The sequence below is a fragment of the Aquarana catesbeiana genome, linkage group LG01 (genome assembly GCF_042186555.1).
Source record: "Aquarana catesbeiana isolate 2022-GZ linkage group LG01, ASM4218655v1, whole genome shotgun sequence".
Lineage (NCBI taxonomy): Eukaryota > Metazoa > Chordata > Amphibia > Anura > Ranidae > Aquarana > Aquarana catesbeiana.
This window is the reverse complement of record NC_133324.1, coordinates 38,752,089-38,774,528: the sequence shown is the minus strand read 5'-3', so window position 1 is coordinate 38,774,528 and position 22,440 is coordinate 38,752,089. Positions and strand designations below refer to the sequence as shown.

At 43.6% G+C, this 22,440-nt stretch overlaps 1 protein-coding gene across 1 annotated transcript in view; it reads right to left on the bottom strand.

Annotated features, from left to right (window-relative positions):
* LOC141127181 (vomeronasal type-2 receptor 26-like) overlaps nt 1-22,440 on the bottom strand; it is a 172,607-nt gene that overhangs the window by 97,928 nt on the left and 52,239 nt on the right. Inside the window, exon 2 of the mRNA XM_073613780.1 lies at nt 13,848-14,139. Coding sequence (XP_073469881.1) covers nt 13,848-14,139 — 292 coding nt within the window. The remainder of the gene's footprint in view (nt 1-13,847; nt 14,140-22,440) is intronic.

The window sequence follows — 22,440 nt, the reverse complement described above, 5'->3', positions numbered from 1 at the left end:
GACAGGGACTGTAGGTTTGTTGTTAAGTAGAATCTGTTTGTAATTTTGAACTGGTACATTTTTAATGTGTTTAGCTCCAGCCAAAAAATCTATTTTAAGCTTTTTCTAAAACATAGGGAAGGGTTATCACCCCTGTGACATTTGTTTTGCTGTCTGTGCTCCTCTTCAGAAGATTTCACCTCATTTTTTGTCCCAATGACAAATGTTTTTTGAAAATTTGGGTTTTTTTTGGATTGGTGATAAAGCATCAGTGGAAAGCAGAAATGAGCCCTGCTGCAAAGTATTGCATCAAAAATTGTAATTATACGCCCCTGTTAAACAGGGGCTGAAAAATTGGGCCTTAGGCACTGGTGGTGATGCCCAGAACCAAAAATGTTCTTACAAGCTATCAGCGTGATCACTGAGGAGGAAGAGGATAATTACTCAGGATAGTCACTCAGCATCAGCATAGGCAGTCTTTGAAGGGATCTGAGATTTCAAAAAAATTATACGGTTACATCAGCATCAGGTGGGGAGGGGTATGTCTATATATCAAGAATAATGTACAAGTGAATGTGAGAGATGATATCACTGAGGGAGCTAGTGAGGAGGTGGAATCCTTATGGGTAGAGCTCCAAAGGGATGAAGCTAAGGGGAAAATAATACTGGGAGTATGCTATAGGACCTCTAACCTGAGGGAGGAAGTGGAGACGGATCTCCTATCACAAATTGGATTAGCAGCAAGGATGGGAAGTGTTATCATAATGGGGGATTTTAATAATCCAGACATAGACTGGGAGGAGGGAACCGCGCATTCATTTAAGGCTCGCCAGTTCCTTAATGTCTTGCAGGACAATTTTATGGGTCAGATGGTAGACGCACCAACTAGAAATAAAACATTACTGGATCTACTGATTACCAACAATACAGACCTGATCACAGATGTGGAAATATGGGGCAATTTAGGTAACAGCGATCACAGGTCAATTAGTTTCAGTATAAATCACACAAATAGGAAACATGAAGGGAACACAAAGACACTGAATTTCAAAAGAGCCAACTTCCCTAAACTATAAACCTTGCTAAAAGGCATAAATTGGGATAAAATATTAGGAACAAAGAATACAGAGGAGAGATGGGTTTGCTTTAAGAGCATATTAAATAAGGGCATTAGCCAATGTATCCCATTGGGTAATAAATTTAAAAGAGCGAACAAAAATCCTGGATGGCTTAACGCCAATGTAAAAATGCATATAAAAGCAAAGGAGAAGGCCTTCAAAAAATACAAGGTTGAGGGATCATCCTCAGCATTCAGACTTTATAAAGAATGCAATAAGAAATGTAAGGGTGCAATTAGGACGGCTAAGATAGAACAGGAAAGACACATAGCAGAGGAGAGCAAAAAAAATCCCAAGAAATTCTTTAAGTATGTAAACAGTAAAAAAGGGAGGACAGACCATATTGGCCCCATAAAGAATGAGGAAGGACATCTGGTTACAAAGGATTGGGAGATGGCAAAGGTATTAAATTTATTCTTCTCCTCAGTATTCACGAGTGAATCGGGGGGCTTCAGTAACCAAAACTGCCGTGTTTATCCTCATGACACAACACAGGAAGCACCTACATGGTTAACAGAGGACGGGATTAAAATTAGACTTGAGAAACTTAACATTAATAAATCACCGGGACCAGATGGCTTGCATCCGAGGGTACTTAGGGAACTCAGTCAGGTGATTGCCAGACCGTTGTTCCTAATTTTTACAGACAGTCTATTGACTGGAATGGTACCAGCTGATTGGAGAAAAGCCAATGTAGCACCAATATTTAAAAAGGGCCCAAAAAACATCCCTGGGAATTACAGACCAGTTAGCCTAACATTAATAGTATGTAAACTCTTGGAGGGGATGATAAGGGACTATATACAAGATTTTAGTAATAAGAATGATATCATTAGCAGTAATCAGCATGGATTCATGAAGAATCGTTCTTGCCAAACCAATCTATTAACCTTCTATGAGGAGGTGAGTTGCCATCTAGATAAAGGAAGGCCCGTAGACGTGGTGTATCTGGATTTTGCAAAAGCATTGACACAGTTCCCCATAAACGTTTACTGTACAAAATAAGGTCCATTGGCATGGACCATAGGGTGAGTACATGGATTGAAAACTGGCTACAAGGGCGTTTTCAGAGGGTGGTGATAAATGGGGAGTACTCAGAATGGTCAGGGGTGGGTAGTGGGGTTCCCCAGGGTTCTGTGCTGGGACCAATCCTATTTAATTTGTTTATAAACGACCTGGAGGATGGGATAAACAGTTCAATCTCTATATTTGCAGACGATACTAAGCTAAGCAGGGCAATAACTTCTCTGCAGGATGTGGAAACCTTGCAAAAAGACCTGAACAAATTAATGGGGTGGGCGACTACATGGCAAATGAGGTTCAATATAGAAAAATGTAAAATAATGCATTTGGGTGGCAAAAATATGAATGCAACCTATACACTGGGGGGAGAACCTCTGGGGGAATCTAGGATGGAAAAGGACCTGGGGGTCCTAGTAGATGATAGGCTCAGCAATGGCATGCAATGCCAAGCTGCTGCTAATAAAGCAAACAGAATATTGGCATGTATTAAAAGGGGGATCAACTCCAGAGATAAAACGATAATTCTCCCGCTCTACAAGACTCTGGTCCGCCCGCACCTGGAGTATGCTGTCCAGTTCTGGGCACCAGTCCTCAGGAGGGATGTACTGGAAATGGAGCGAGTACAAAGAAGGGCAACAAAGCTAATAAAGGGTCTGGAGGATCTTAGTTATGAGGAAAGGTTGCGAGCACTGAACTTATTCTCTCTGGAGAAGAGACGCTTGAGAGGGGATATGATTTCAATTTACAAATACTGTACTGGTGACCCCACAATAGGGATAAAACTTTTTCGCAGAAGAGGGTTTAATAAGACTCGTGGCCACTCATTACAATTAGAAGAAAAGAGGTTTAGCCTTAAACTACATAGAGGGTTCTTTACTGTAAGAGCGGCAAGGATGTGGAATTCCCTTCCACAGGCGGTGGTCTCAGCGGGGAGCATTGATAGCTTCAAGAAACTATTAGATAATCACCTGAATGACCGCAACATACAGGGATATGTAATGAAATACTGACACATAATCACACACATAGGTTGGACTTGATGGACTTGTGTCTTTTTTCAACCTCACCTACTATGTAACTATGTAACTATAGGTGCTTGGTAGCTGGTGGTGATCCAAGACTAATTCATTTTTATGAAGGTCAGTCGATCGACCGAGTCAGTGGACAGACGCACCCTGTGATCGGTTACAAAGCCTCCAGCAGCACTGAGTATGCATTCCGAAAGAACGCTGGATGCAGGACAGGCCAGTAGCTCAATTGCATACTGTGCAAGCTCTGGCCAGTGATCCATCCTCAAGACCCAGTAACCCAGAGGATTTTCGGTGGGAAAGGTGTCCAAGTCAGATCTTGCCACTAGGTTTTCCTGCACCATGTAAAACAGACGCAGGCGATGGTTGCTGGAAACGATCATACCTTGGGGTTACGGACCAAAAAATTGTCTGAACGCATCGGTCAGACGGCCACCTTCTCCACCGCTCCTTCTTTGACTGACGGAAGCCTCAGCAACACGTTGTCCAGAAACAGGAGTTTGTAACCTCCCAGTCTCTGGGAACGCATTGCACAGACCTTTCTGCAAGGCCTCTCGAAGATGTTTCATCTTCTGCTCCCTCTGCGATGGCAAGATAAGGTCCAAAACTGTACCCCTGTAACGTGGATCAAGGAGGGTTGCCAGCCAGTATTGGTCCTTCTCCTTGATACCACGAATACGAGGATCCTTATGCAGGCTTTGCAGGATCAGGGAGGCCATGCAGCGTAGGTTTGCTGAGGCATTCGGTCCGGAGTCCTCTGGGTCACTAAGGAGGACATGATCCGCAGCCACCTCCTCCCAGCCACATACAAGTCCATGTGTTTCTTGGGACTGATCCCTGAAAGACTGCTGCTGATGCTGAGTGCCAGGCTCCACCTCCATACTGACACAATCCTCCTCCTCCTCCTGGTCCTCCTCCTCTTCCTGTGTGATCGGCGGGCACGCAGGAACACTGTCTGGATAAAGGGGGCCTTGAGAGCTAAGGAAGTCCTCTTCTTCCTGCCTCTGTTCTGCCTCAAGTGCCCTGTCCATTATTCCACACAGCGTGTGCTCCAACAGGTGGACAAGGGGGACAGTGTCACCGATGCATGCACTGTCACTGCTCACCATCCTTGTGGCCTCCTCAAATGGTGACAGGACAGTGCATGCATCCCTGATCATGGCCCTCTGGCGTGGGGAAAAAAAACAAGCTCCCCTGACCCTGTCCTGGTGCCATAGTCGCACAGGTACTCATTGATGGCCCTCTGCTGCGTGTGCAGCGGCTGCAGCATGGCAAACGTTGAGTTCCACCTGTTGGGCATGTCAAAGATTAGGCGGTTCTTGGGCAGGTTAAACTCCTTTTGGGGGTCTGCCAGCAAAGCACTGGCATTATATGACCTGCGGAAATGCACACAGACTTTCCTGGCCTGCCTCAGGACATCCTGTAAGCCCGGGTACCTGCCCAAGAACCGCTGCACCACCAAGTTAAGGACGTGAGCCAAACAGGGCACATGGGTCATTTGTCCCTATCGGAAGGCAGAGAGGTGGTTGGTGCCATTGTCGCAAACCACCATTCCTGCCTTCAGTTGACGTGGCGTCAACCACCTCTGAACCTGCCCCTGCAGAGCTGACAGAACCTCTGCCCCAGTGTGGCTCCTGTCCCCCAAGCACACCAGCTCAAGCACCGCATGGCATCTTTTGACCTGCATACTTGTGTAGCCCCTTGAATGGCTACGGAGCACCGCTGGTTCCGAGGACAAAGCACAGGAAGAGGCCATGGAGGAAGAAGAAGAGGAGGGGGTGGAGGAGAGAGATATGTCACAATCATTAGCAGTGGCATTTTGGAGGCGTGGTGGCGGAACAACCTCCAACACTACTGCACCTTGTCCTGCATCCTTCCCAGCTGCCAGCAGAGTCACCCAATGCACTGTGAAACTTAGGTAACAACCCTGTCCATGCCTGCTGGACCATGAGTCAGCGGTAATATGCAAATTGTGGACAAGGAAAGATTACTCCTGCGCTTGTGAGGGTCTTTTTGGGTTTGAGAGAAGTAGTATTGTGAAATTATAGCAAAGCTGAAAGAGATGGTGTTGCATGTCCCGCTGCCCAGAAAATGACCCCGGGGTGGTCAGGTAAGGCTATATGGAGAGTGATGGATAAAGGGCGCGTGATCAGTTGCTCACATCAAAAAGTATACAATTTATTCATATGATAATAAAAGCCAATAAAGGCAAATAAAAGCGATTAAATAATGCCAATACTACATATCAATACAAACAGGTAACAAAATATAAAAAACATGGAAATTTAAAGATAAAAATGGGTTAAAAGTATCATGAGCCCATATTGAGGCTGGTGTTTAGAGTTGGCTGATGCGTTTCGAGGATAACCTCTTCATCAGAGCCTTTGAGAACCAGGGCACAGTCTCTATGGGCCAGTAGGCCAAAAATCTGTACATCAACATAATGGCTGGTTGGAAAAGATGGCCTGAAATGGGGAATATGGTTTTCTGTGTTCCATACCAGTCCACGTATAAGCGTTCTAGGTGAAGCAGAGATCAGAAAAAATATATGCAACACAGGAAACGCATGGTGAGTAAAAATGCATAAATCAATAAGTGGATATAAATACATAAATCAATAGATGGATATAATAGATGGAAAACACATATGTGTACAGAGAATTGGTAAAATGTATAATATCTTTCGGAATTGGTAGGGGATTCGGTGTCCAAAAATAACATAGATGAGTGGTCAGTGGTAGACCTTGAAGTAGTAAACAAGAAAGTCATAATATATATGTATATATATATATAGATAAGTGAATATGTATGACCTAAGGGTGTTGTTTTTTTTTTTAATATGCACCTTACCGCTGACCGCCCTGTCCAGCAAGGCCAAGACATTGCCTTCCACATGCTGGTAGAGAGCCGGAATCGCCTTCCATGAGAAAAAGTGGCGTTTGAGTACCTGCCACCGAGGAACCGCACATTCCACAAACTCATGGAAGGGGGCAGAGTCTACCAACTGAAAAGGCAGCAGTTGAAGTGCTAGCAATTTTGCCAAGCTAGCATTCAACCACTGGGCATGTGGATGGCTGGGAGCGAACTTCTTTCGGCGGTGCAGCAGCTGGGTTAGGGAAATTTGCCTGGTACAATCTGACGTCGGTGTACCGAAAGCAGATTGCCCACAAGTACTTGGCTGTGACACACCTAATTCTACACCTTCATTCCTCTCAGTGCAGGTCTCAGAGAGGACTGAAGGTATAGTGGGGTTGGAGATAGCTGATGAGGAGCAAGGAGAGGTCCTCTTTGTTCTTTGGTGTGGGTCTTTTAGATAAGCTTGCCAACGAACTGCATGGCAGGTCAACACATGTCTGGTCAAGCATGTGTTGCCCAAGCGGGAGATGTTTTGGCCACGCGAGATACGCTTGAGACATATGTGGCGAATAGCAGCGGTGCGATCTGATGCACTCGTCTCTAAAAAGGTCCACACCAAAAAACGTTTGGAATAACGGAGCTTTGGAGTGTGATGCAGTCAGTGTGCTGCCCTTAGGCTGGCCCCTGGAGGGCATCCTGCCTCGTTGGGGATGTACCTCCTCCTCCTCTCTCCTATCAGGCACCCACGTTGAGTCAGTGACCTCATCGTCCCCTCCCTCCTCATCACTGGAGCAAACCTGGCAGTATGCTGCAGCAGGGGGAGCATGACTGCCAGATTGCTGTCCTTCTTGGTCACCCCCTCTGTCCGTGCTCACGTTACTGCCTTCATCTAGCTCAGTATCATCATCAGAGCCTTCCAAACGCTGGGTATCCTCCTGGAGCATGTACCCAACACTGTGGTCATACAGTTCGAGGGACTCCTCAGGAGGACATGGTGGGGCTAGTGAAGGAGTCACTGATGACATTGAGCGGAGGGAAGAGGCCGCTGCTTTGCCAGACAAAGTACCCTGAGCATGAGTGAGAGAGGATGAGGAGGATGAGGACAGCTTGGTCATCCACTCGACCAAGTCTTCCGCAGGTTGCGGCTCAACGCGGCCAGCTGCCGAAGAAAAGGCCAAGCGTGTCCCACGGCGACGTGCTGATGAGGATGCACCGTCTCCACGACCAGCACTGTTGCCTCTAGACACAGAGCCTGCTTGCCCTCTTTTATTGGCTTGTGACTGTCTGCCTCTCCTTGTTGGCCTTCCAGACATACTAATGGCCTGTAGCTGCACTAAGCTGGGATATATATATATATATATATATATGTGTACTGATACTGCAGCTAGCAAAATCAACTGCCTGCCAGTAGTATGAGAACACCACCAACCTTCTACAGGTAGCTTTAGCTGAACACTGTGCAGAGGTCACACTACACTAACTTGTAGTTTTCGCTGAACACTGTGAGGAGGACACAATACACCAACTTGTAGCTTTAGCTGAACACTGTGAGGAGGACGCACTACCCTAACTTGTAGCTTTAGAGGAGGATGCACTACACTAACTTGTAGCTTTAGCCGAACACTGTGCAGAGCTCACACTACACTAACTTGTAGCTTATTTAGCTACCTGCGGTAGTTATAGGATGAGGAAAACACCACCAACCTTCTACAGGTAGCTTTAGGTGAACACTGTGCAGAGCTCGCCAAAAAATAACTTGTAGGTTTAGCTGAACACTGTGAGGAGGACGCACTACACTAACTTGTAGCTTTAGCTGAACACTGTGCAGAGGTCGCACTACACTAACTTGTAGTTTTAGCTGAACACTGTGAGGAGGATGCACTACACTAAATTGTAGTTTTAGCTGAACACTGTGAGCAGGACGCACTACACTAACTTGTAGCTTTAGCTGAACACTGTGCAGAGGTCACACTAAACTAACTTGTAGCTTTAGCTGAACACTGTGAGGAGGACGCACTACACTAACTTGTAGCTTTAGCTGAACACTGAGCAGAGGTCGCACTACACTAACTTGTAGTTTTAGCTGAACACTGTGAGGAGGACACACTACACTAACTTGAAGCTTTAGCTGAACACTGTGCAGAGGTCTCACTACACTAACTTGTAGCTTTAGCTGAACACTGTGCAGAGGTCGCACTACACTAACTTGTAGTTTTAGCTGAACACTGTGAGGAGGATGCACTACCCTAACTTGTAGCTTTAGCTGAACACTGTGCAGAGGTCACACTAAACTAACTTGTAGCTTTAGCTGAACACTGTGAGGAGGATGCACTACACTAACTTGTTGCTTTAGCTGAACACTGTGCAGAGGTCTCACTACACTAACTTGTAGTTTTAGCTGAACACTGTGAGGAGGACGCACTACACTAACTTGTAGCTTTAGCTGAACACTGTGCAGAGGTCACACTACACTAACTTGTAGTTTTCGCTGAACACTGTGAGGAGGACACAATACACCAACTTGTAGCTTTAGCTGAACACTGTGAGGAGGACGCACTACCCTAACTTGTAGCTTTAGAGGAGGATGCACTACACTAACTTGTAGCTTTAGCCGAACACTGTGCAGAGCTCACACTACACTAACTTGTAGCTTATTTAGCTACCTGCGGTAGTTATAGGATGAGGAAAACACCACCAACCTTCTACAGGTAGCTTTAGGTGAACACTGTGCAGAGCTCGCCAAAAAATAACTTGTAGGTTTAGCTGAACACTGTGAGGAGGACGCACTACACTAACTTGTAGCTTTAGCTGAACACTGTGCAGAGGTCGCACTACACTAACTTGTAGTTTTAGCTGAACACTGTGAGGAGGATGCACTACACTAAATTGTAGTTTTAGCTGAACACTGTGAGCAGGACGCACTACACTAACTTGTAGCTTTAGCTGAACACTGTGCAGAGGTCACACTAAACTAACTTGTAGCTTTAGCTGAACACTGTGAGGAGGACGCACTACACTAACTTGTAGCTTTAGCTGAACACTGAGCAGAGGTCGCACTACACTAACTTGTAGTTTTAGCTGAACACTGTGAGGAGGACACACTACACTAACTTGTAGCTTTAGCTGAACACTGTGCAGAGGTCTCACTACACTAACTTGTAGCTTTAGCTGAACACTGTGCAGAGGTCGCACTACACTAACTTGTAGTTTTAGCTGAACACTGTGAGGAGGATGCACTACCCTAACTTGTAGCTTTAGCTGAACACTGTGCAGAGGTCACACTAAACTAACTTGTAGCTTTAGCTGAACACTGTGAGGAGGATGCACTACACTAACTTGTTGCTTTAGCTGAACACTGTGCAGAGGTCTCACTACACTAACTTGTAGTTTTAGCTGAACACTGTGAGGAGGACGCACTACACTAACTTGTAGCTTTAGCTGAACACTGTGCAGAGGTCACACTACACTAACTTGTAGTTTTCGCTGAACACTGTGAGGAGGACACAATACACCAACTTGTAGCTTTAGCTGAACACTGTGAGGAGGACGCACTACCCTAACTTGTAGCTTTAGAGGAGGATGCACTACACTAACTTGTAGCTTTAGCCGAACACTGTGCAGAGCTCACACTACACTAACTTGTAGCTTATTTAGCTACCTGCGGTAGTTATAGGATGAGAAAAACACCACCAACCTTCTACAGGTAGCTTTAGGTGAACACTGTGCAGAGCTCGCCAAAAAATAACTTGTAGGTTTAGCTGAACACTGTGAGGAGGACGCACTACACTAACTTGTAGCTTTAGCTGAACACTGTGCAGAGGTCGCACTACACTAACTTGTAGTTTTAGCTGAACACTGTGAGGAGGATGCACTACACTAACTTGTAGCTTTAGCTGAACACTGTGCAGAGGTCTCACTACACTAACTTGTAGCTTTAGCTGAACACTGTGCAGAGGTCGCACTACACTAACTTGTAGTTTTAGCTGAACACTGTGAGCAGGACGCACTACACTAATTTGTAGCTTTAGCTGAACACTGTGCAGAGGTCACACTAAACTAACTTGTAGCTTTAGCTGAACACTGTGAGGAGGACGCACTACACTAACTTGTAGCTTTAGCTGGACACTGAGCAGAGGTCGCACTACACTAACTTGTAGTTTTCGCTGAACACTGTGAGGAGGACACACTGCACCAACTTGTAGCTTTAGCTGAACACTGTGAGGAGGATGCACTACCCCAACTTGTAGCTTTAGCTGAACACTGTGCAGAGGTCACACTAAACTAACTTGTAGCTTTAGCTGAACACTGTGCAGAGGTCACACTAAACTAACTTGTAGCTTTAGCTGAACACTGTGAGGAGGACGCACTACACTAATTTGTAGCTTTAGCTGAACACTGTGCAGAGGTCACACTAAACTAACTTGTAGCTTTAGCTGAACACTGTGCAGAGGTCACACTAAACTAACTTGTAGCTTTAGCTGAACACTGTGAGGAGGACGCACTACACTAATTTGTAGCTTTAGCTGAACACTGTGCAGAGGTCACACTAAACTAACTTGTAGCTTTAGCTGAACACTGTGAGGAGGAGGCACTACCCTAACTTGTAGCTTTAGCTGAACACTGTGAGGAGGACACACTACACTAACTTGTAGCTTTAGCTGAACACTGTGAGGAGGACACACTACACCAACTTGTAGCTTTAGCTGAACACTGTGAGGAGGATGCACTACCCTAACTTGTAGTTTTAGAGGAGGACGCACTACACTAACTTGTAGCTTTAGCTGAACACTGTGCAGAGGTCGCACTACACTAACTTGTAGCTTTAGCTGAACACTGTGAGGAGGACGCACTACACTAATTTTTAGCTTTAGCTGAACACTGTGCAGAGGTCTCACTACACTAACTTGTAGTTTTAGCTGAACACTGTGAGGAGGACACACTACACTAACTTGTAGCTTTAGCTGAACACTGTGCAGAGGTTGCACTACACTAACTTGTAGTGTTAGCTGAACACTGTGAGCAGGACGCACTACACTAACTTGTAGCTTTAGCTGAACACTGTGCAGAGGTCTCACTACACTAACTTGTAGCTTTAGCTAAACACTGTGCAGAGGTCGCACTACACTAACTTGTAGTTTTAGCTGAACACTGTGAGCAGGACGCACTACACTAACTTGTAGCTTTAGCTGAACACTGTGCAGAGGTCTCACTACACTAACTTGTAGTTTTAGCTGAACACTGTGAGGAGGACGCACTACACTAACTTGTAGCTTTAGCTGAACACTGTGCAGAGGTCGCACTACACTAACTTGTAGTTTTAGCTGAACACTGTGAGGAGGACGCACTACACCAACTTGTAGATTTAGCTGAACACTGTGAGGAGGATGCACTACCCTAACTTGTAGCTTTAGAGGAGGACGCACTACACTAACTTGTAGCTTTAGCTGAACACTGTGCAGAGGTCTCACTACACTAACTTGTAGCTTTAGCTGAACACTGTGCAGAGGTCGCACTACACTAACTTGTAGTTTTAGCTGAACACTGTGAGGAGGACGCACTACACTAACTTGTAGCTTTAGCTGAACACTGTGCAGAGGTTGCACTACACTAACTTGTAGTTTTAGCTGAACACTGTGAGGAGGACGCACTACCCTAACTTATAGCTTTAGCTGAACACTGTGCAGAGGTCACACTAAATTAACTTGTAGCTTTAGCTGAACACTGTGAGGAGGATGCACTACCCTAACTTGTAGCTTTAGCTGAACACTGTGCACTACACTAAATTGTAGTTTTAGCTGAACACTGTGCAGAGGTCACACTAAACTAACTTGTAGCTTTAACTGAACACTGTGAGGAGGTCGCACTACACTAACTGTAAATAGTCTAGCTGCCTGACTGTGGTACTAATAGGATCAAAAGATCACCAGCAATTTTCTTCAGGTAGCTGTAAATACTGTAACAAGACAAGCCTGCCTGTCAGTAGGAAGATAACAGCAATGGATCTAGCTAAACTGAATACAGTTTAGCTAGATATATATATATGCAACAGCTGGGATGCATACACAATACACTGTAAGTGCAGCTAACTCACTGACTGTCCTGCCTAATCTAGCTAACTCAAATGAAATGACACTGTCTCTCTCTCTATCTCTCAGCATGCCGGAACACACTACACAGGGCTGCAGTGCAGGAGGCCTTATATAGTGTGGGGCGTGTTCTAAACCCCCTGAGCCATAATTGGCCAAAGCCACCCTGGCTTTGGCCAATTACAGCTCTCTCTACTGACGGCGCTGTGATTGGCCAAGCATGCGGATGCATGCTTGGCCAATCATCAGCCAGCAATGCACTGCGATGCCGCAGCGAATTATGGGCCGTGACGCGCCACACGAATTTGGCGTGAACGGCTCATAACGTTCGCAATTCGGCGAACGATCGAACAGCCGATGTTCGAGTCGAACATGGGTTTGACTCGAACGCAAAGCTCATCCCTAGTCATTAGTACAGTTACAGTGCATATTATTTAGCACTGATCACTGTAATAATGTCACTTGTCCTCAAAAAGAGTCAGTTAGGTGTCTGATTTGTCCACCACAATCTTGCAGTACCATTAATGATGGCCGACATTACTAGTAAAAAAAAATTATTAAGTAAAAATTCCATAAAAATATCCCCTAGTTTGTAGACACTATAACTAAAAATTTGTAGCAGAATACATATTGGCTTAAACTGATGAAGAAATTAGCTTTTTTATTTTTTTTTATTTATTTTTTTATTGTATATGTTTTATAGCATAAAGTAAAAAAATTTTTTTTTTTTTCATTTCAAAATTGACGGTCTTTTTTTGCTTATAGAGCAAAAACTAAAAACCATAGAGGTGATTAAATACCACCAAAAGAAAGCTCTGTTTGTGGGGAAAAAAGAAGATACATTTTATTAGGGTACAGCATCGCACGACTGTGCAATCGTTAGTTAAAGTAACACAGTGCCATATTAAAAAAAATGGTCTGATCATTAAGGGGGTAAAACCTTGTGGGGAACACTTCACTCGTGTTCCCCTTCTGGGTGGGCTCTCACCTCTATGCCAGTGACCCCACAATTAAGTTTGGTCAGTGCTCGCTTTTTAGTCACCAGTGGACTAATGAGTAAGGATGTTCTGTCTACCTTCAATCCTCTTTGGCTGTGGTAATGTCTCTAATCATAGGATTCATGTATGCAAGAAAAATACTCCCATAGTACTTACAGTATATCATTTAAAACCAACACTTTATTAAAATTTCAACAAATCGCTACTCACATATTTAGGGTGCTTGTAGTGCACCACTCTGACCTCACTTGATGAATCAAATTTTAGTTATGATATTGGGATTGTTGTGATTTAATGTGAGATAAGAAATTGACAATATTGTATATATTTTTTATATATATATATATATATATATATATATATATATATATATATATATATATATATATATATATATATATATATATATATATATATATATATATATATATATATATTTGTCATTTGCATGCAGAGATTTATTACATAAGCACTTGATGTTATCCAGTATATATAGAGTGATACATAGGATCTGTTTAGAAGGAGGTTTTCAGGTTTGTTTCGAAGCGCAGCACATTAATTGGACTTTAATTGGATTGGATTGTAATTATGAAAAATGGGGCAAAATCCTTAGTGATGGTGCCAGCTGTGTATTCATTAATTTTAACTGAGTTTACATACACTTTAACTTTCATAGACTGGCATGTTTTTGTAAAATGTATATTGTTGTCTCCGTTGACATAGAACAGTATTACAAATATACAAGTGGTTTTCACTCACCTGTGTGTATCTGTACAGTCCAAGGATTTGGGCGATTGGGATTGTAGTGGATGAATAGCGATCTCCAATAACACCAGCCAGCTTGCCTTGTCCTTTACAGGAATAATTAGGAAATGTCCCATTTGGTCCAGATAAGATCTGCAGAACACTCTGTACACCCTTCCTGGGTTCCAGCCATGAATCATATAAATGGAAGCCTAGACTGATATTCGGTAAGATGTCTGGATCCCGGTTAATATTATCAATTGCGAAAAGGAAAGCTAGGAGGTTCCGGTAATACCCGACAGAGGGGCTAAAAAGGTTTTTTTTTTTCCAAAACAGTAAGTTATTAATTTCTATATATTTGTAAAATATTTTTAAAATATTTGTACATGTGATCAGGTTAACATTAAATACAGAGGGAAAGTCTTTTAGGCAATGACTCCTGGGGAATATATAAAACAGCAAAAACAATGTTAAGTTATTGCTGAGTTTTTCACAGCATGTCTGTAAATTAAAGTCTCACCACTAGGTGTTTAAAATAGCCATGTGGCCTTTTGATCTACTTGTGGACTGTTTTGATATATTCTGCACAGGTCTGGCAGGTAGTGATGAGCCAAACTGCCTTGGGTTCAGTTCAGCAGGAAATTTGGTCAACTTCACTGAAACCACTTTAATTAAAAATGCAAATTTTCTGCGCTAATAGGCAAAGGGTTGTCAAAAGGGGGTGGACATTGCCTTAGGGAACATGTACCAATGTAAAAAAATAAAAATATATTAAGAAACAATTTTTCTTAATATAGTGATTTTTTTAAATGCTTAAAGGCAAACCCTTTAAGTCTCCTGTGGATTTTAAGGAGGTACTTCGCACAAAAAAAATGCCTGAGAAATACCAGACCCTGAGAAATACCAGACCCTTTGATTCTGGCACAGATTTTAATGGGGTCTCCACGTGAAAAAAAAAAAAAGTGAGGTCCTCCTAAAAATCTAATATAAGACCCTTAATCTAAGCATGCAGCCAGGCTGGACTGGGAAGGGGGGATTGCGCATGCGCCTCCCCTCCTGAACCATATCAGGCTACATGCCCTGATCACGAGGGGTACCTTGCCGGGAGGTGGCCGCCCTGGTAAAGCAGCCTGTCCCCCTGTTAATGAAAACAAGGTCCTCTTCCCCACATATCTTGCCTGGTGGTTTGCACATGAGGATCTTAGCAGAATCTGAATGCCCCCTTTTATAATAAGGGGGTCTGTAGATACCCCCCACGAATACCCCTACTCATTCACAAAAACAAACAAAAAAAAAATAAAGATACTCAAATATTTGGCAGGTCCTGTATTAAAAAAAAAACATTAATCCTCAAAAAATATTCCTCATTGTAAATCCATCATCAGTCATGATGCCTGACACCTGCTTAATTGCTGGAAAAAAAACAGAAGACCTGACACATTCAGCCGATCCCAATAGTAACTAGGGATGAGCTTTGAGTTCGAGTTGAACTCATGTTCGACTCGAACATCGGCTGTTCAACTGTTCGCCGAACAGTGAACAATTTGGGGTGTTCGCGGCAAAATTCGAAGCCGTAGAACACCCTTTAAAAGTCTATGGGAGAAATCAAAAGTGCTAATTTTAAAGATTATATGCATGGTTTCGTTATAAGGAGTGTTTGGGGACCCGGGTCCTGCCCCAGGGGACATGTATCAATGCAAAAAAAAGTTTTAAAAAAGGCCATTTTTTCGGGAGCAGTGATTTTAATAATGCTTAAAGTGAAACAATAGAAGTGTAATATTCCTTTAAATTTTGTACCTGGGGGGTGTCATTTTCCTTTGAAAATGACATTTCAAAGGAAAAAAAAGTCATTTAAAACTACTCGTGACTACTGCACTCCCAGACTTTAATCCCTATTACATTGCGTCCCAACTGTCACAACTATACCATATAGACAAAGTGGATAGCGAAAGATTCCGAATGCTACTCTGCCCGCGGTGGGCGCTAAGAACCTTAGATTCAATATATGCTATCACCATGGGCACAAAGACCAGTGAGGGAAACATACACAAAATGTCCCTGATGTACCAGTATAGACGCATCTAGGAACTCGCTAACAACAAACTCAACATACCTGGACATAATGACTTTACCCCTTTATGGTACAATAAAGACTTACCAGAGCTCCACCGCATTCAGAGCCCTGAGCTTTGGATAGAGAGGGGTATACTATATCTACACCATATATGGTCAAACGGAACCCTTAAAAGCTTTGATAGCCTTAAAACAGAATTTAATCTACCTAGCAATATGTTATTTAGATTTCTCCAATTGAGACACGCAACACAGGCACAATTCCCACAACCCCCAATACTATTATCTCCCAATCCCTTAATAGCAATCATAAAAGACACAGACCCAAAAAAACTGATCTCATGTTTTTACAACATGCTCACTACTCCAGTAGCCACAAAAATAGCATACAATCTCAAAACTCGCTGGGAGAGAGACCTGGGCAGTTTGGAAGATGAGGAATGGGAAGAAGCTTTAGATACATGTAAAGAGGTATCGCCCAAACTATCAGACAGGTTGACACAGTTATACATACTACATCGTGCATACCTAACCCCGCTTAGAGTGGCCAGATACAAACAAAACTACTCAACTTTGTGCCCAATGTGTAAGTCCACAGAGTGTTCATTCTTTCATCTCCTATGGTCATGTCCACAAATACAAGGCCTCTGGGAACAGATAGTAAACTTCTTACATGACAACATGGGCTCACCTGTGACATTGGACTCTAAACAGTGTTTGTTAGGTGTGTTTCCAGACCCACTGGATAAATACACCAAGGTATTTCTACAGGAGGCTCTCTTTTCATGTAGGAAGATGATAGCTAGGAAATGGATGCGTCCCTTACCACCTGAAACTAAAGAATGGAGAGCAGATATAAATGGGACACTCCCATATAAACGGGTGTTATACATCAATAGAGGATGCCCAGCCAAATTCAATAAAATATGGGACCGATGGCTACAGGACTCGGAAACTTGCTCATGAGCCACATCTATCCCTTTCACACCAGGGAAATATCCTTCCTTAAAGAGAATATTGTATTCACATCCTACATTAAGTGATAAAATAAAAAAAAAAATAATAAAGAACATTAGAGGAAACGTACAGTAGATCATTATTATATGTAAACACCTTTATTTATCGTACAGTTACTGTGTAATGTATACATGTATGGGTATATGCAAATAATATAACCTGTATGCAATTTGGTTCAAAAATAAAAAAAACTTTGTTTGAAAAACTACTCGCGACTATTAATGAATTGTCGGTCCGACAATGCACATAAAAGTTCATTGATAAAAACTGCATGGGATTTCCCCACAGGGGAACCCTGAACCAAAATAAGAAAAAATGCGTGGGGGTCCCCCCAAATTCCATACCAGGCCCTTCAGGTCTGGTATGGATATTAAAGGGAACCCCTCACCAAAATTAAAAAAAAAAAGGCGTGGGGGTCCCCCTCAAAATCCATACCAGACCCTTATCCAAGCATGCAACCTGGCAGGCCGCATTAAAAGAGGGGGGACGAGAGAGCGCCCACCCTCCTAAACCGTACCAGGCCACATGCCCTCAACATTGGGAGGGTGCTTTGAGGTAGCCCCTCAAAACACCTTGTCCCCATGTTGATGAGGACAAGGGCCTCATCCCCAAAACCCTAGGCCAGTGGTTGTGGGGGTCTGCAGGCGGGGGGCTTATCGGAATCTGGAAGTCCCCTTTAACAAGGGGACACCCAGATCCCGGCCTCCCCGTGTGAAATGCTAATGGGGTACAAATGTACCCCTACCATTTCACAAAAAAATGTCAAAAATGTTAAAAATAACAAGAGACAATTTTTGACAATTCCTTTATTTAAAGTCTTCTTCTTTCCATCCTTTTCGGGTCTTCTTCCTTCTTCCTTCAGTTTCTTCCTCAATCTTCTTCTTCCTCTGGTTCATCCTCCGATCCTCTGCTTCTTGCTCCAGTGTTCTCGTCCGGCATCTTCCTCCGCTGCGTTTTCTTCCCCTCTTCATTCTTGGGCCACTCCGCATCCATGGGAGGCTCCCGCTGTGTGACGCTTCTCTTCTTCTGACACTTCCTTTAAAGAGGAGAGCGGGGCCATCCATTGACCCTGCCCTCTCTGACGCACGGGGACTTGACGGGGATTTCCCTATGGCTTTCCCCGTGACGTCAGAGGGGGGCGGGGTCACACAATTATATAGGACCCAGGTCCCCAAACACTTTTTTTGACAATAACTTGCATATAAGCCTTTAAAATTAGCACTTTGGATTATTCATGTTCGTGTCCCATAGACTTTAACGGTGTTCGCGTGTTCGAACAAATTTTTTGCCTGTTCGCAAGTTCTGCTGCGAACCGAGTCGGGGGTGTTCGGCTCATCCCTGATGGTAACACTAGCCAAATAGCTGCTCCCTGAGCTGTCATTAGCTATATAAGGTAAAGGGTGATAGTCAATGTTGGGGGGGGGCATGGGGAACGCGCTGCTGAATGGCCACCTGACACAAGAGCTCCGCTCAAGCAATGAGACAATCGATGATTCTCGGGCCCATGCGGACATCAGAGTAGAGGTTTTTGCTCCCTCCACCTCAGGCAACTCTCAGCTATATCCCGTAGAAAGAGGAAAGTGCCGCAGCCTGTCAAGCTGTATGGCTTCTTCTGCAAACTCCCCACTGGTGCTCACCAAAATGGCGCCTGCGGCGGCTCTCAGAGGAGGAATGGGGCCTCCTCAGAACATGGCACAGGCCCTTGCTCTCCACAGGGGGCTTATCCACAGGGGTTTACAAACTAGTTCCCATTCTTCAGGGGCTGCCACACCCTCCACAAGAAGCCCAACAAATTCCAGGCTGTGGAGGGACTCCTCAGATGATGCCCCAGGATCTCTGGACATGGAGGTGAGAGCACAAGCTACTGACCCACAGGCCTCACAACCAAACACAGATCCCTTTGCTGTGATCACCGTCTCAGACCACCCAGTGTTAGAGAATGTGCCTAAATACATACTAACTTCCCGCAGGGAGTCTCTCCAAATCTATATGAACTCATACTTCCACCGCATGTAAGCTGACATACAAGTCCTGAGATAGGGTGAATCATATAGAGGACAAATTGTGTGATTATGCAGAATCTTTCAATGCACTAGTCAATTCCCACTCATCACACATAAGGATGCAATTGCATGGCTGAAGTCTAAAGTGGTGGATTGGAGGACAGGTCTCGTCAAAATAACTGGAAGATTTGGGGGTCCCGGAAATGGTCAAGCAAACCCAACTACCACAATTTTCACAAGATCTCTTCCTGGCAATTTTACCTACTCTTACATCAATAGAATTGACCATTGATCGAATCCAAAGGGTTAGACCCAGCTAACTCCTATCCCAAAGCAGATCATCTTCACAACCCATTTTCCAAGCTTCAACTCCTACCTCTCTGTAGCAACCTTCTCACCATCACTAATTGGAACCATAAGATCCTGCATTGTTGGAAGTATCCCGCCAAACTTACAATCACGCACAATGGAGTGATGAGGACCATCTCAACACTGGATGAAGGCCTGTGACTGATATCATCCCAGATCCTCCTCCTCCTCGCCCTGGATAAGTGACCCTCACCAAATTCCACCAAACTGGCAGAAAGTTCCACAAAATAAGTCTCTGCATCACCATCCTTAATGCAGCACATGAATATAAATCTATATAAAGTGCATGTGCAACAAAATCTCATATCACATCAATATTGAAAAGTATATAAAATAATATCATCTGTGCAAATTGTTCATTTGGCTTAAAAAAAATCACACTGAATAGTCCATAAATAATGTTCTTCAACCTCCCTGCTTAAAAAAGTGTTTCAAGTAGACCAACTATACATAAAGTGTCCGTGCAATCCTCCACCAGTGTTTACTGGTCGCTCACCTTGCGCTAAGACCCCTGCATTACCAGTGAGTCATAGCAAGTTGTTCCCTATTAGGGATGTAATCAGATCTGTATTCCATTTCCTTTACTCAACTCCACGCAACACAGGTGCAGATACAGGATAGTGATATATGCAAATAGAACATAAGACATCTAGTGGTCTCTGTCTTAAAAGCTTTATTCCAATAAAAAGTATACAGGTATGCACCTACTCATGAAGTTCACACCCAGAATGCAACGCGTATGGGGGGGATTGGAGCCTGATCTTTGACATCATCCCGCGGCCATCCTGAGTTATACAATGGCAAGCTGATGTGATTATACAGTACAAGTCTTTACAGCTAGCATGGCTAAGTGCCACCAATGTGAGTGCACTGCATATCTGTATACTTTTTATTGGAATAAAGCTTTTAAGATAGAAAGCACTAAATGTCTTATGTTCTATTTGCATATTTCGCAAGCCTGTATCTGCACCTGTGATGCATGGAGTTGAGTAAGGAAAACGGAATACAGATCTGATCACATCCCTCATAGGGAGAAGCTTGCTATGACGCACTGGTAAAACAGGGGTTTTAGCATGAGGTGAGCAGCCAGTGAGCACTGGAGGAGCATTGCACAGGGACTTTATATACAATTGGTCACCTTAAATCACTTTTTTAAGCACGGAGGTGGAAGAGCATTATTTATGGACTATTCAATGTGATTTTTTGAGCCAAATGGACAATTTGCACGGTTGATATTATCTTATATACTTTTCGTTATGAGATTTTGTTGCACATGCAGTTTATATATATTTATATTCATGTTGCACTACACTAATATTTTGTTTGTTGAATTTTTAGAAGTAAGGTGAAAACACTTTAGAGTGTTAACAGCAATGTGTGTGTTTATTCTTATTTTACGGTGTATAATAATACTTTGTAGCACTTTTACTTTGTAAGTGGAGGTCGGTCTGATTAAGATTAGTTGTTTTGTAGCAGTGAGTATTGCTCCTAGTCTGCCAACCATCATGACTTAAGGACTGCCACTTACCTAAGACAACAGTTTAACAGGACAGGTTCCACTCAGAACAGGCCTTGCCATGGTCGACCAAAGAAGTTGAGTGCATGTGCTCAACGTCCTATCCAGAGGTTGTCTTTGGGAAATAGATGCAAGAGTGCTGCCAGCATTGCTGCAGAGGTTGAAGGGGTGGGAGATCAGCCTGTCAGCGCTCAGACTATACGCCGCACACTGCATCAAATTGGTCTGCATGGCTGTAATCCCAGAAGGAAGCCTCTTCTAAAGATGATGCACAAGAAAGCCCGCAAACAGTTTCCTGAAGACAAGCAGACTAAGGACATGGATTACTGGAACCATGTCCTGTGTTCTGATGAGACCACGTCAAACTTATTTGGTTCAGATGGTGTCAAGCGTGTGTGGCGGCAACCAGGTGAGGAGTACAAAGACAAGTGTGTCTTGCCTACAGTCAAGCATGGTGGATGTCATGGTTTGGGGCTGCATGAGTGCTGCCGGTACAGGGGAGCTACAGTTCATTGAGGGAACCATGAATGCCAACATGTGCTGTGACATACTAAAGCAGAGCATGATCCCTTCCCTTCGGAGACCGAGTCGAAGGGCAGTATTCCAACATGATAATGACCCCAAAACACACCTCCAAGATGATCACTGCCTTGCTAAAGAAGCTGAGGATAAAGGTGATAGACAGGCCAAGCGTGTCTCCAGACATAAACCCTATTGAGCATCTGTGGGGCATCCTCAAATGGAAGGTGGAGGAGCACAAGGTCTCTAACATCTACTAGCTCCATGATGTTGTCATGGAGGAGTGGAAGAGGACTCCAGTGGCAACCTGTGAAGCTTTGGATAACTCCATGCCTAAGAGGGTTAAGGCAGTGCTGGAGAATAATGGTGGCCACACAACATATTGACACTTTGGGCCCAATTTGGACATTTTCACTTAGGGGTGTACTAACTTTTATCGCCAGTGGTTTACACATTAATGGCTGTGTGTTGAGTTATTTTGAGGGGACAGCAAATTTACACTGTTATACAAGCTGTACACTCACTACTTTACATTGTAGCAAAGTGTCGTTTCTGTAGTGTTGTCACATGAAAAGATAGAATAAAGTATTTACAAATATGTGAGGGGTGTACACACTTTTGTGAGATACTGTAAATAATTGCCCGTACACCCTGGTAGGGATATATGCTGCAAAGTCACATCAGTTATGCTTTATGGGTAAATTAATGTCTAAGATTACATGCATAAAAATTATTGCTGCGCTGAAAAGTTCAAAAATGAAATTGAAGAGTGGGAGGAATCCAATCACCAAATATATTGTGCAGATGTAAAAAGAGTCACTCGTCACCACGTGGTAATGTAGTCTGCTTACCAGAAGGTGTTAAGGATTAGGCATAGATGATAAATTCTCAATAGCATCCAGCAAATCCAGCCCACTGGAACCCCTCATCAGACCACAACATCCGTGGGATTTCCTTCACATATAAACATCTCCCAATGGTCACTTCAGAATTAGGCATTCAGGCATGTAGTCATCATATATCGGAGAAAAGAAAATGAAGGACCCATAGTGAAGCCCGTAATGATAGATAAAAAAACTTTTATTGTAGTAACTTACAGTTGAAGCTTAAA